This window comes from Symsagittifera roscoffensis, chromosome 9, assembly GCF_963678635.1.
Source record: "Symsagittifera roscoffensis chromosome 9, txSymRosc1.1, whole genome shotgun sequence".
In the NCBI taxonomy this organism is placed as follows: Eukaryota; Metazoa; Xenacoelomorpha; order Acoela; family Convolutidae; genus Symsagittifera; species Symsagittifera roscoffensis.
In genome coordinates this window covers 49540636-49556634 of record NC_087070.1, presented here as the reverse complement: position 1 = coordinate 49556634, position 15999 = coordinate 49540636, and the positions used below count along the sequence as shown (strand labels likewise).

The following is a 15999-nucleotide window of genomic DNA, read 5'->3' as shown; positions in this document are numbered from 1 at the left end:
TATGCATATAAATATATATACTTTAAAGATTTTCAATTACTCTTACAATTGTTGAGAAATCTACCCAGAAATTATCAATTTTCATGCATTGTTCAATAGTTTTTTCATTTTTTCCAAGTTTCCTTACATTTTTATAACGCTTTAGATCTTTTCAGAAGTTTTTCAATCTTTTTTTACAATTTTTCACAAGTTTATAAAATACTTTTAACATAGTTCTGGAATTTTTATGCTTACGATATTTTACAGTTTTGCTGAAGTTGTAAATTCATTTTACAAATTTTCAGAACTTTTCATTCAAATTCGAAATTTTGTAGATAGTTTTTAATCTGTGTGGCTCTTTTTCAGAAAACTTTCAATGATTTTTTACAATATTTCAGATGTTTTACAAACATTTTTATAATTTTTGAGAAAATTATAAATCCTTTTGACAGTTTCTTAGAAGTTTTTCAATCACTTTCAACTCTTTTTGCAAATTATCAAATAATTTTACCTGTTTTCTGATCTTTTCATTCCCTTTTAAAACTTTTCAGATGTTTTTAGATCTTTTTTACATTTTTTGAGAAAATCATAAATCATTTTTACAGTCTTTTAGACGTTTTCAAATTGTTTAAATTTTAGATTTCACCATGCCATGTAAAGTTGTTTTTGTTTATTATGGTTCGCCTCTTTCTTCCATTTTGCTATAAATAGTGAGCTAAAATGGTTATTTGAAACGGTAAAATTTAATGTCATCCCGTCCGCCGCAACAACAAGCAATGATTTTAAGCATTGCTATCTACCAAACCAATACAAAAAGACAATAATTATGTTTCCGCCTAGATTTGAACTACTCTTTTTGTTTTTTTTTGTGATTACAGGAAAAAGTGTGTTTTTATTTTATGTACTGATTTTTGGTGATTGGGACTCAAAGTTAAAAGGGACTCTAAAATATAAAAAAGGTCCAGTCAATCGTTCTAATTGCAAAAACTTGAGCTATTTTTGCTTTCCTTAGTGAAAGTTACCCTCCGAAACGAAGTCCGCTGTAAGTATTCTAGGCACCCTTCAAAACTTACCTCAAAAACTTAAAAATTGAAGCTAATCTATATTTCATATATATTTTTACGGTATATACACTTGAAGTGAACTTAGATTTGATTATTTTTGACTAGAAGTAATTGATGCTATTTTAAATTATCTTTAAACAAGCTACAATTTTTGTTGGATATCATCTCGATGCTTTTATAAAATTCAACCTTCTATGGGTTCTTGAAGCAAATTATAAAAATCACCAAATGATAAATGCTACATTTTTGGCTTGCTTTGAGCAAAAGAAAAAATTGTGATAGGTTTTGCTGTTGTTCCTATTTTCGAAAAAAGCTCTTAAATTTAGAATTTTATTTTGTCAGTGATCATTTTTCGAAAAGTTATGGAGGTTTTTTTATTTGGATTAGTTGGGCCAGTTAAAGGTCGAGGGTTTACGGATTGAGAGGTAGGCTGAAAAATGCGCTCATATACTGATACAAAATGAACTGAGACAAAATTTATGTGTTGAGATTACATTGCTACGCTCTAAGAAATCACACTATATTTGGCTGACCTGCTAGGAGGTTTCAAACAAATCTGTTTATAAAAAAATGTTCCAAAAATTTCAAATTAGTTATCTAGGTTTTTAGTTGATGTTTGTAAAAATATGTTTGAATAATGTTGAGAAACAGTCAGAAGTTTAATATACGAGAAGTTTTATTTTTCCAGTTTTCGATGAAAGCGCTGAATATTTATGCTTAAGGTAGTTTTTTGATTCAATCAGTCTTGGCTTTTTATCCAAGCGTTTCTGGTTTTTTATGCATCTGAAAAGTTTTTAATGCCATCTGAAGTATGTTGTAATTGGAAACTGAAAAGTAAATTTGGTTTATTTCTGATGAAATTTGGTCAAGTTATTGGCGTTTGAAAATTGCTAATTTAGGTTGATAAACGCGCAGAAGCTTGCGTTCTTATAACACGCGTAGGCAGCGGATTGAACGAATTATAATTGAAATGAGACAGCATTTTTTCTTTTGATTAGGTTTTGATGCGCTACATTTACCCCTTGACATGAAGTCTGATGAAAGGAAAACAGAAAAGTTTTTAAAAAATTACAATATCAGTTTTTCAAACAAAATATTTTCAATTGGCCCTAAATTGCTGTCAGAACATTTGCCCTGATATATGAGCATTAATTGTTGTGCGTTTTTTGTCCCAAGTTTGCCAAAATGGCAATCTTTAAACCACGATAGTTTCATAAAAATGATCACAGGTAAAATATCTTTTCAAATTTAAACTCAAAACAACGATACCTTTTGAAGGATATTTAAAAAAATTCCGTCAAAAATGGATGTTTAAAAAGTCGAAAATTATAAAAGAAAAAAAAACCCACTAGAGCACAAATATTCCGTTACTTTCGTTACGAAATTCGGAACAATAAAAGTAATTGGAATCTTTATTTTGCATAGTTTTGTACAATTCAATTAGTTAAGTTGGATCCCGATGCCTCATATAGAATCCAACGCTTGCTCACTGTGTCTTGGGCACGCAAAAGAAAGATCAAAGAAAACAAGATTGTCCTATTTTGAAAGATAGTGACAGAAAAATTATGCCCGTGGTTGTTTTTTCTCAAAATTATTTCATTTTTTCAATTAGTCTTTTAGGGCAGTTTTATGAAATCATCTGAAAAATACTGATGCCTGGAACTTAAGTTTAAAAAGATTAAAAATGAATACTTATAAGGAATTGAAAATTGCCAATTTGTCCAGTTTGGGATAATTAATTGTCCAGTTTGGGATAATCGAAATTCGATATTAGAAATTTAAATCAGATGAAAAAACATAATCCCGAGTTGACAAAAAGCTTATCATACAAAAGCTAAAACCTCGGTTTACTCATTAGTAGAGTCAGCAAATTTTGCATGTGTTGCTTTTACAATGCACTAGAACCGACATGAATTGCATCATACGAGTTATCTTGCACATATGATGTAATGAACAAATCAAATCATTGAAATTTAGCAAACATTTTAAAAGATAATGAATTTTAAAAACTGAGTTTTTCATTAATCAAGCATTGATCAAAGCATTCATAAGCATGTCATTTAAACGGAAGAAAGATTTGAGCGTTTTTGAATGAATTATCCGGAGAAACAGAATTGCGCATACAAAATTTTAAAATTCGCCTGCAAAACAAATTTTGTTCAAAGTTTGATCGAGTAAAAACAACCGTTTAAGTTGAAAAAAAACTGAGGGAATTTTCGAAATTAAGAAAAAATGTTGCTGTCGCCATCAAAAAATGTTGGTCACAACTTTTCCATATATGGACATTGTATGTTTTGAAATTTTTTATAAACTTTTTCCCTTTTTAACCATGACGATACATTGACTATTATGTCAAAACAAAAAAAAGTCTTTTACAAATTCAATGACATCATTTTGGCAAAAGTATGAAAAATTTTCGCCTAAAACTTGTTCATAGACTAGGTTTTTGGAATTGTATGACTAATATTTTTAGTCTAGGAAGGTCAACCCTAATGAGTGAGAAAGTTCGTTTGAGAAAACATTTGTATATTGTGTTACATGAGAAATTTATGACTAGCAGTTTTACTCCACTCGGACATTAGGACTGGATCAATTAATTTGTTTTGATCAATTTTGTTTCAGAAAGATGAACAAAATTAACTTAATTTCATACTGGCAAGAGATTCAGAGTGTTGTTCACAACCATATTATACTAGTTCTACCTTGGCAACAGTAATTTTGATTCTAAAAGAATTATTGTGCTGAATGCTTGCAACTTTGATTTTGGAGCATCACTGGCTCAGAATAAAAATAAAATTTTAAAATTAAAAAAAAAACAAGCTTGTTGATAGCAAACATGACGTGAGCTAAGAATTTTTAAAATATAGTCCGAAACAAAAAACGAAAAAATTATTAGCGAAGAACGGTTAACAGATAGTTGTCATTCGTTTAAAAATTGAATTTTTCGAACAGTTAAAACAACAGTTATTGAACCCGAGCGTTGTATCAAATTAAGTTTGTCTTTAAAAAAAATATCAGTTCAATTTTTCTTGCTTTTAATTGCATGCAGTTTTCACATAGATTTAGACAGGCAACCCTGGTTGACCTCCATAGACTAAATTTGCAAATAATGCAAGGTTGAAGATTTTTTTTTCTGAAAATACACTTACCAGCCCTACTTTTTTCATACATGGGAACAGTATGAGTAGCATTAAATCATATTGGCAATCTATCATCATATTTAGTAGTTGTTTGACTACAATTCTTCCATAACGAACCTGTATGGCCATGTATTGAACCGTAATTTTTAATCTTGGTCCAGTTTCTGTTTTCTACGCAAAAAAAAAAAACAAAATTTGTATTTTAAACTGTATCTTTTTTTCTGATGAAGCATGAGAAAGTTCCTTCAAAAACGAAAATAACAATTTGGGCTGCCGATTTTTTTGTAATTGAAGTTTTTCAGTATTTAACATAAAATTGCGTTTTTTTTTCTTCTGTGTAAAGGTGTTCTTTTGTTTTCAACTCAGTTGGCAAGTTTTTGATGCAGATTACTGTGCTATTATTGCTTTTTGTCCGATGGATTGTTCTTCTTTGAGAAAACAATTGTGTTTTGCGCTACGGGCGAAACACAAAAATTTCAGGCAAAACTCAAATTGCTTTTTTAATTAGTCATTTAATAACCATTTAAAGCCAAACAAACTCTGATAAAAGAATACTTCTAGTCATACAATTATGATATATGAAAAAACGTTAGTCTTATCGTTTTCATTCTTTTTTTGAATGTAAACAAGGCGTGGGCCATACATGAGAAATGTATGACTAGCATTTTTACTCCGCTCGGACATTAAGGCTCGATAACTTGCTTTGATGCGTTTTGTTTCAGAAAGATGAACAAAACTAACTTGATTTCACATTGGCAAGAGATTCACAGTGTTTTTCACAATCAAGTTATACTGGTTCCACCATGGCAACAGTATTTTGACTCTCCTGGGATTATTGTGCTGAATTTTTGCGATTTTGCATTTTGAGCACCACTGGTTCTGATTAAAAATGATATTTCAAAATGTAACATTTTAATTGAACTTGTTGATAGAAAAAACTATGAAGTCAGCTACAAGATTTTTTTTATTTATAGTCTGTGAAGATCAGTTAAATGATTGTTGTTGTTTAAGAACTGAGTTTTTCGAAAGATAACAGTTAAATCGAAAATTTTTCCACCCAAACGCTATAATAATTTAAGTTCACCTAAAAAAGTATCAAGTGACTTTTTCTCGGTTTTAATTGCAGGCAGTTCTTATCTAGATTTAGACTAGTCACCCTGGTTGACCTCCATAGACTAAAAATGCAAAAATGCAATGTTACAAATTTTGTTTGTAAAAAAACACTTACCAGCCATACACTTTTCATAAATGTGATTTGTATGAGTAGCAGTAATCATAATGAAATGGAAAGATAAAACTTTTTAGTTGCTTGACTATCATTCTTCCATAATGAAATTGTATGGCCATGTATTCAATTGTATTTTTAATCTTTGTCCAGACTTGGTTTTCTACCCAAAAAAAAACTTTTTTTCAAACTATTTTTTGTTTTTATATGTTAAAAACTGTAAAAATTCTTACAAAAACGAAAGTCAAATTTTTCAATATTGAGTTTTTTTATAGAAGTTTTTTGATTTTTATCAAAAAACTGCGTTTTTTTTCTGTTGTGAGTAAAGGTGGTTTTCTATGTTCAACTCAGATGGCGAATTTTCTAATGCAGATTGTTGTGAGATTATCGCCACTTATCCTATGGGTTGTTCTCGTTTGAGAAAATCTTTGAATATTGTGTTACGGTCCAATTGAAAAATTCAGGCACAACTCAAATTGCTTTCATACTTAGTCATATAATAACCATTTAAAGCAAAACGTTCTCTTTTAGAAGAATACTACTAGTCATACAATTCTGATACATAAAAGAAGGCTTGTCATATTGTTTTTTTTCTTCAATTACTGAATGTAAACAATGCAAGTGCCATACATGAAAAATGAAGGACATTAAGACTCGTTCAATTAACTTGTTTGGATCAATTTATTGAAAATGTTGCTGACTGGGCCGTATTAACTCTGAGTCAAAAACTTTGAAGCTCAATCAAGCTTTGGATTGCTGTTGGTTCGAAACGAATATGTCGTAAATTTTATCTCTTTGTGTGCATTACAATCAATTATTTTTCAAATGCCAACTTTACGGACGTATTGGTTTCTTGATTCCAGATAATTTTTTTGCAGCAGTTTGTTTATTCAAAAAATATTAAAACTAAATAATCATAATCCATCTAAGTAAAACGTATATTTAAATTTTTGCTCAATCTTGTCTTGGAAAACAAAAACTTCATTCCCAATTATCTTTTAAACAAGACATGTAGTACAACTAGATTAATTAAGAATCAGCAAAATGAAAACACAAAGTTGTGGACAAATAAGTAGCTTGGTTGCATCTGGCCAAAAAAGTGCTACCTAAACCTAAATGCGGTCAATTGGAACAATTCTTTGGATCAGTTTCATCTAGTGCGACCACGTTTGGCTCAAAAATGAGTTAAGAATACTTAAGATTTAAATTATGTTGAAAATATGATTTTTCGCGTCTCAATGAGCCTTAAAACAAAAAAAAATTTAAAATTGAATTGTTTTTCAGTATCTAGAGAAAACTAGAGAAAACACACTGCTAGTGACATCCACACTCAAATCTACAATAAGTAACGTTATGGAGGACCCGAGTAACCCGAAAAAAGAAGAACTAGAAATACTTAATATCCTATGGTTCCGACCAGTGAAAGTGGGAAGGGACTTTGTATTCAGATGAGTTTTAGTTCTTTTCTTGTTTTCCACGCAAAATCGGGTAAACTAAAAAATCGGCGAAAAGGATCGATTGACGCATAAATTTAAAGCCCTTGCAGTCATGATTCGAACTCTCAAAAAGTTTTTCAGTGAAAAAAAAACCGTTTAAAATTTTTTTTATTGAATTACGAGCAAAAATAACGGGCCATCAGGCTTATAATACAAAAAAGAGGCTTAATTCTACTGCAGAAATATTTCAGTAGTTTTTAGCGTCTTCTTGACAACAAAAAAATCCTGAAAAACAGTAAGAAAATGCGGAATTTTGAAAAAAAATTGTTCTGATTATTTTTTTGAATAATACGGATTTCAAATAGGCGCATTTCTCATACTATTCAATGTACATATTTTCTAAGCTTTGTTCAGTTTTGTTATAGCCGAACGAACTAAATACATCACAATTTGCAAAAATATATATCTTTTTTTTTTGGATTTTGTGGCGGGAATTTTCTGTGCTATTTGCACTGTAACCGTCCAACCCTGATTTATTTGGAATTCGAAGAAAAAATCCCAGACATTTAATCATTTCTAACTAATATCCGCAGATCTCTCTGAATTTGTGTGCAAATTGACCCTTGTTCTGTTGCAAATTGACTAATTTTGTTATGATTTTTTGTTTTAAAAGATTTTTCACGATAATTACAGAAACCAAAATACCAACAGACACCATTCTCAATTTTTTGTTTCATATTCTTTTTGAACATCAAACAAAACCAGCCTGTTTTTTTTCAGTTTTTCATTCCAGATTGTTAATAATTTCAAAAGCAGTTTCTAATTTCTATATCTTCGCGCACGGGATTTCCATGCCTAATAATCGATTATTATTGCAGTGAAAATATTGTAATTTGTTAATTTTGTTCAAATAAAAAAAATCGACTATTTATAAATTATAGTCGACTATTTTCAACTTACTTTTCAAAATTTTTTTCACAAGACACAATCTGATTTAATCAATTATGATAGAAAAAATTATTAAAAAAAAAAATGTTTTGTGTGCTATTTTCATTCGTTCACAACCTTTGCTAACCGACGTTAGTTTTATAAATTAAACTTCATGATTTTTGCTCAAATTCAATCCCGTTTTTTTTGTAATTCTTTGACTTCAGCTCTATTTTCTAGCCCCACATTTAACCCCAGTTACTTATTGCCTCCTCCTCGTTTACCCTCGTTCAACGGTTTCAGCCATGAAGCTTCGGTGCGTGTTTAAATCAATTTTTTTTATATAAAAAAACTCTCCCTTGAAGATACTTTAAAAAATGCTCTCAATGAAAGACTATGCACAGCAATTTGGATTAATTTTTTCTTAAGACTGCTCATACTTAAAGTCTGAAGAAAACCTTTTAATTTTGAAAAGTTACAATCCTCTGAAAAGTTACCATACAAACTGTTGAAATTTAATTCCCAAAAGTTTCCTAAAATGAATGTTTTCTCTTTTTTTCTTTGTATAGAAGCATATAGATACAAAAAAAATCATTTCAATATCTCATGCAAAAAGATTTTTGTGTTGAAATGATTATTGTACACCAATTGGGATAATTCAACTATCAGAGCTCGCCATAGAAATATTCCGCAATGTTGCCAACGATACAATACTTAAAGTATTAATTTTACATTTAAAATGGTACGAAACCAGAGCGAAAAGGGGCCTTTGAAACCAAATTGTATTGAGCAGTTGCAGATTTGGTCGTACGTCAGTATTTGAAGTCCTGATTTGATAGCTTTCTTTCAGTAAAGTGGAGTTAAAGTCCAAATTTTATTCTTAATTGAAGTTTCTGAAAATGCAAACTCGACACAATTCAAGAATCATTTTTTCTAGTAAATTAATCTTTTTGTAGGTCATACCAAATACAAGATTACGCATCCGATATGCATTAAACACGACCTGGAGGTCTTTCAAGCCTGAGTACAAGAAGAACTTCATATGAAATATCCTTCTGATTTGATAAGTTTTGGGACAGTATTTTGTCTTTCGCTCATTGCTTTAAAATATTTTTGATGCTGACATTTTTAGTTTTTGATCATATTTGCCGCAAAAAAAACATTTTTCTTTAAAAAGTTCGAGAAAAGGGTTCGAACACAACAAATAAAAATTGTTTAATAGATTTCATAAAAAGTAAATGAGAAAAATGATAACTTTACAAGCTAATATCACTAATTTTGTGAATATAAGTGTGGTATGGAGAAAATCAAGAAATTTTGCTATTCTTACTAAAAGCATTGAAACAAATTTTCAAAAGATTCGCCAAGATTAGCTGTTCAATAAAAAATAAATTGTTTTGCCCTAAATATGAAACGAAAAAAAGTCATTTATGAAAAAGTATTAATCAGATATTTTTGTGCCATTTCATAAAAACATAAAATTGCATGAAAGTTTTATGGTTAATGATTTTTTATAGAAAAAAATTGTATGATTACTGTTTTTGTAAAAGCAAAAAAGTGTTTTTTTTAAAAAAATTTTCTCAAGAATTTTGAACAGTATCTAATATCGTTTGGCCACCAACAATTGGCCACCAACAAATTGAAAGGAACCGACTCGGCTCTTAACTCAGATTAGCTAAAATTAGCTGTTCAGTAAAAAACAAAATGTTTTGCCCTAAGAATGAAACAAAAAAAACTTCACTTATGAAAAAGTGTTAATCAGATATTGATCAGATACGCTTGTTTTTTCTTACTTCGAATGCTAAATTGATCATGAATTGCCTAAGGCGTATGAACAATAAGCTGTTTGTGCGTCTTTAAGAAATGGAAAAATAATCCAATATTTGTGTATCTAGAACTACCTTGTCCACACAAAAAATCTATATTTTGCATGCAAAAAAAAATTGAAAAACGAATTTTTTTTGACGACAAAATCAGTATTTGCAGACTAAGGAGATGCTTCCGCGATAGTCACAACTCAAGAAAAAGTTTCCATCACTGGTAAGGCCACCAGCAAATTGGCAGGAACCGACTCGGCTCATCAATCAGTCACCCACAAAATCAAACACTTGAAACTTATCAGCAAGGGAACATTTTATTGGGCGAGGTAATGCTTTGGCCATCAAGCTGACCTGTTGTTTTGAACTAGGACAAAAACTTCAACTCGTTCTGATTTTCACACTTTTGGGATACCGAAACTGAAGTGTCAGATTATATTTCACAGAACGAATGCTTCGAGAGATTATGATCGTCAATCCAATCAAATTTCATGAACAAAAAAATGAACACCTTGTGGCCACATTTATTATTCTACAGCCTAAAAACTCAAAAAAACTCAATAATAAAAATCAAATTATGCTGTTTAGTTTATTGAAACGTTTAAAAAGTTTACTTGAGTTTACAAATATAAGCTCTGGAAATGGCATCAACAGCATATAAAAAATACATAATCATGAATAATAACTTATAAAAGCTACAGTATTTCAAAGCAGTTTTTTATATGATCAACATCTTCTTCAAACTCAGCTCCAGTTTGAAATCAGCAGGACCAGAAAATCTTTCGGCCGTTCAGAGGCTGGATCCATCGGTAGTTCGCCTCCGTTTTCCCCCCTCTCAGATCTCCCAGACTGCGCAGTTTATCCATGTACTTCTTGGACACCTTGACTGGGTTCTTGAAGACGATGTGCAACACCACTTCGGCAAAAGGAGGAGTTGTCAGGGATCCCTGGTAGGCGTAGTATTCGGACTGTCCGGCCGGGACCAGAGTCGCGAAGTCCAGCGCTGGGATCTGAGTAGAGCCGGGCTTGATGACCTTGCTAATGTTTTTGCCGATGATGTCATCGAATATTTTCTGCGCGTTCGGGTCACTTTGAGGCGACTCGTCCATCATTATACCCCAAACTGCGGCGGCATCTTTGACTTCTTTACCCTGATTGGGTGCCCATTTGAAGACAAAGTGGGTCTCGCCTGCATAAGACTGACCCTCAATCAAGTGTTCACATCCATAGTCCCCGCTCTCTCCCCAATGACTGTGGAAATGGTCCAGGATATAGTTCCCCTGGAGAAGACTTCCAGACAACTGCCACTTGCAACCAGCTGCGGGAGCCAAACTCAAAGTGTGTCCATTATTCGTCATGGTCCAGTTCGCGTTCTGATCTCCTTCGACGCATTTCAGGTTGAACTGGGGAAGAAGCACTTTGTCGGCATCTTTTTCTTTGATGTCAATTGGTGATTGACGGGCACCTGTGATCGACACTGGAAACTGTTTCGGCCAGGCAAACTGGCTGCTGTGATGCCAAGAATCGTCGAAACTCATGATGATTTTATACTAGGCAAAATTTTTCAGTTTTTGTTGAATTAAAAATTTTAGTTCGGCAGCAGAACAACTCGATTGTATTTTACTTCTGCGATAAATAAAGTTAGTTATAAGTTTTCGCCGGCTGTAATGACTGCTGAAAGGTGTATCAAATTATCAACCAATCTGAGGTGAGATTTCTTCTGTATTCAGAGGTGTGTGTTCATCATTTCAAGCTACATGCGTTTCGCAAGTCGCCAAAGTTTGAACTTTCGGCTGGTTCAGATTTTTTAAAAGCGCACATGACAAACGCTGTTTTGATTTTTTTACACACAAAACCGATTAGCTCAAGTTATGATTATTTAATCTAATGGTTGAAAAATACAATACAAACCAGCATGGTACCGCGAGCAAGCTTTGCAAGAAAGTAAAGAATACGTTACGCCTCACAATTAATAAAAAATGAATAAACTTTTGTGGCATGAACATGCATTTTGTCATACCCCTTCAAACGATATTAGACTTAGCATGAACTGAACTGACAAAAAACAGAAGAAAGACCGCAATATTACGACAACACAGGGGTGGACTTAGGGGGTGGGGGCGGATACGCCCTCTCCTTAGGGAGTTGACCCTCTCGCCAACCAAAGGCTCCCCTTTTTGATATTATTTTATGACATCCATTTTAGGCCGACCAACCCTAAAAGTTTTATTTTACTACTTTCAAATGAGAGTGCGCCCCAAAAAAGACGCAATTTTGGTCAAACTTTTCCAAAATTGCCCAAAAACTGCTTTTTTTACCTGCTTTTTCAAAATTTGCCCGCAGCGCTAAATTTTTGCTAGGAATAGAGTCTTTTTATTGTTCTGGGAGTGCTCGGAACATCAAGTTGGTCAACCTAAAAAGAAGGTCGACAAAATTTTCGAAATTTTTTTGAAAAACTGCCTTCTCCCCTCAAGAATATTCTTGATTTGCCTTTGCGACAACACATTCAAAATTACTCGAAGAGCTGAAGAAATGAACCACCAATTGATAAAGTCTCATCAAGCTAAATTTTTAAACCGTTCTTTTTATTCCGGGGAATTTTTTAAGTAGTTCACATTACGACCAAGAAAACTGATTCATCATAAAGCCTCACTAATAGGGTTTTTTGTTAAACTTAATTTTGAGAAGTTGTTTTGTTAATCCGCATTAATGGGTAGAACAATCATATGACTCCCATGAGTGAAGTCAGAAGATTTATGTGAGGTTTTAATAGATGTAAGTTTACATTGTTCCGTTGGTTATCTTGTGTCAATTTTTTGATAAAACTAGCTGCCTTTGATTGCTCGCCCAAGAGTTTCAAGATAAAGCTTGTGAAAATCTGTGAGCAAATTAAATGATTATTAAAAAAAACTATCAAAAACGGCAGTACAAAATAGTGTTATACCCACGGAAAGCCTTTAGCTGAATTGAGATTCTAAATGATGTCCGAAATAAGAATGAGTTGTTCAACTTAAACTCAGTTTGTTTATTGAGAATCTGTTTTCTGTTTTGAACTGACCTCGAAGCATGTGAGATTCAGAACTCATAGGAACTAGTACATAATGGGTTTTAGTTTTACATCGTATTATCACAGATCTCTATAGATTATATAAATATACCAACTGGTTGTATATGTATATATATAGCGCCGAGTAACTGTATCAATATAGTAATATGTTTCTTGTTTTAGTCTCTGTATGATCTATCTGATACGATGAGTTTCTTTATTATACACTGTATAACATTTCCCCTTTTTGGAAAGAAAATTATATTTTCTTTACGGTTTTGTCCCCGGTTGATGTCTTAGGCTGAATATCTGCTGTGTCTTATGATGAAGGTAGATTGTCCACAGGGCTCTTCGACGTAGTTTCTCTTTCTCTTTGAACCGTCATTGAGTTTTTGATTGGCGAGATTTCCTTCAAAATTTTCATCGCTGAAGCAAAATTTTTCAGGAAACTGGCATCAGGGATAGTGGCCTGTGGTGGTCTGTCGATGACATATCTTGAACTCATTGCCCTTTGTTGTGAAGCAGCTGGTTTCGTTGAGTCTTTCTGATCGCACGCTTGTGTCGGGCTGTCTTTCTGATTGCACGCTTGTGTTGGGTATTTGTGGATTGTGTCCTTTTGTTGGCTGCAGGCTCTAATGTTCGCCAGTGTGTCAGATTCCAACTGAATCTCCACGCATTCTACTGAGGATGACAATGAAATCACTTCTTGGAGATCTTGTTGAGGTGTGACGATGCTTGTATCCTTTGTGATGTTTTCTGGTGTCGGGATTATTTCTACTTGACATACTACATTGCGAATGTCACTGCTTTGCGCTTCAATGGTGATGATTGGAATAGCATTGCCAAGTTTTCCGGCCAACGCACTGGTTCGATTTCTCATTGAGCGGCGACATTGTTGATCAAACTCCTCTGGCGTTTTTTTAGTGTCCAATCTTTTAGGAGCTGGCTTTTTAGGGAAGGCGTTTTCCGAATAAAATCGGTATCCGATAGATAAATAGATGTATCGCATTTAAATTCGATATCAGCATTTGCGAGTCTGCTTTTCTTCAGTTTGCTTACTGAGTTTTGTTTACCAGTTGGTTTTGGTTTGGCCGAAGTGTCTTGATTATCTGAAGTAGCTTTTGCTTTTGTATTACTTCTTTTGAATAGGCCGTCATGGCCCAGTGCTCGTCGATTTCGGGACTGGGAGAGAAGTTGTTCCAGGTTTTTTGGAGGTGGTTTTTTCGGGCTGACCTTCGTCTTTTGGATGTCTGGTACCACTTGCTTGGTGGCCTGTTTTGATTTGTCCTGCTTTGGGCTTTTTACTGAAACACGAGGTTTTGGTCTGGGTAAATGTTTATAAGCAACAAAGTCTTTAAGGTTTGCTGAGCGGCACTTTCCGTAGACCCGTGGGTCCGGCACAAAAGCGAGGTCATCGTGTCTTATAACCCTTGGTTGCTTGCCGTCCTCCAAAACCCAAGCGGTGTGTGGTGAGTAATTAATGATTCAGCCGTTTTCCAAAATTTTAAACTGCGCCCCAAAAACACCTGGTTTTTTTATTTTCCTGGCTATAGTGCCTGTTTTCCTGGCCGTTTGATTGTTTTTTTGTCCTAGTTTTGCGTTAATTTTAGCCAGCGGACCTTTAAAGCGATCTTTTAGAAAAACTACTGGCGCCCTTTCCATATTTTGTTTTTCTTACGCTGTCAAGGTTCGTATAGGAATTCTGGTCCTTATTTTTTCTATGTCGTTGCCTGTTTTTTCGCTTAGGTATTTACGTTTTTCTTTTATTAGATCGTAGGCGGTATTAGATAAAAGTAAGTGTGCACCTATAGGAAATCGATGCAATAGCTGACGGTCAAACTCCTCGTCACTTGTGTCCCAACCACCAAATCCCAGCGGGTCTTTGGCTGGGGTGGTTGCCTTCCTTTTCCCCATTGCTGCTGTTGGGGTTACTGGTTCTGCGGCAACCGTTTGCTTGGCGACGGTTGTGTTCCTTGATGATAATGGTATGTGGTCTGGCACTAACTGATGTTCCTGTTGATTTTGACGATAATTAATTTTCAACTCGTCCTCACTGTTTACATTCCTATTCCCCATTGCTTCTGCGGTTAGTGCTGGTTTGTTTAGAAGCTTTTGGTGTAAACAAGCAAGTTTGGTGTTTTCCCATGACACATTTGACGATTTTGGAGATGTGGCTATATTGCTTAGCGGCGTGTTTGGTTTTCTGCCAAAATGCGCTTCGAATGGGGTTGTTTTTATTTGTTGCGATTGGTGTTACTCTTAGAGTCTTGATAAGTTCAGCCACATCTGATGCAATTTTATATGGTTTGTTACGGTTATCAATTTTCATAACCGAGAGTCTTGCTTTTAGAGTTCTTATTAGTTGTTCCACCATACCAATAGATCGGTGATCATCAACTGGTGCGAAGATAAATTTGATGTTATTATCTTTACAGTACAACATAAATTTTTTCGCCCGAAACCCTTGTGCCTGATCACACCGTATGTTTCGTGGAACCCCATGATTGACTATGTGGGTTTGCATAAATCGAATTATTGTGTCCGCCTTATTATTTGTGACTACTTTGGCTGATGGGAAACGGGAGAAACGATCGACCCCTACCAGAATGTACACATCCTTATCATTTTCGTCCGGTAGCCGCCCCGCGAAATCCAATTGGATTTCTTCGTTTGGTTCAACTACCGCGTCTAATGACGTGAAATGAGTATTAACCGATATAACTTTTAGGTTTTTACTTTCTGTCGGCAATTTCTGGAAATGTAATCAATTAGCCTCATTTTGCTACCCGCGAGATGTTTTATATCAAAGTCAAATGGTAATAGTCGGTCTATCCATCTGGTCAATCTACTTTTATAAATTTTGTTATTTTTGTTGCATTGCAGCGCGCTAATTAGGGCTTGATGGTCGGTAATTAATGTAAATCGTCTACCGTATAAGTAGTAATTAAAATAATCTTTTGCCCAGACTGCCGCGAGCAGTTCTAATTCATTGACCGAGTATTTGTTTTCGCAGGAGTTTAGGAATCTTGAGGCATAGGCGATAGTTGCCCATTTGTCCGGAGTTTTCTGTTCCAGAGCACATCCGATACCATCTCGGCTAGCGTCACAAACCACACGTGTTTCCCGGCCACTTACAAAATAGCGATTTTCAGTGATACTGCTAACTGCTTCTAATATGTTTTTAAAAGCTTTTCCATGAATATCATCCCATTTAAAATGGAACTTGTTTTCATTAGATAGCAACGGACGGAGTGGAGTGCATAATTGCGCTAGGTTAGGGTTAAATTTGTTGAAGTGATGTATCGAGCCCATAACGCTTTTTAATTGTTTGAATGTTTTTGGATGATTCAGATGTACTATTGCGT

General features: G+C 33.8%; 1 protein-coding gene across 1 annotated transcript; it reads right to left on the bottom strand.

Moving 5' to 3' along the window:
- Positions 1–10349: 10349 nt before the first annotated feature.
- On the bottom strand, positions 10350–11126 carry LOC134854883 (carbonic anhydrase 2-like). Its single transcript, XM_063871242.1, has one exon. The coding sequence runs from the start codon at positions 11124–11126 to the stop codon at positions 10350–10352; it is 777 nt and encodes a 258-aa protein (XP_063727312.1).
- Between the last annotated feature and the right edge of the window lie 4873 nt (positions 11127–15999).

Coding starts and splice junctions, on each gene's coding strand:
- LOC134854883 (XM_063871242.1), bottom strand. CDS start 11,126: ATGAGTTTCGACGATTCTTGGCATCACAGCAGCCAGTTTGCCTGGCCG.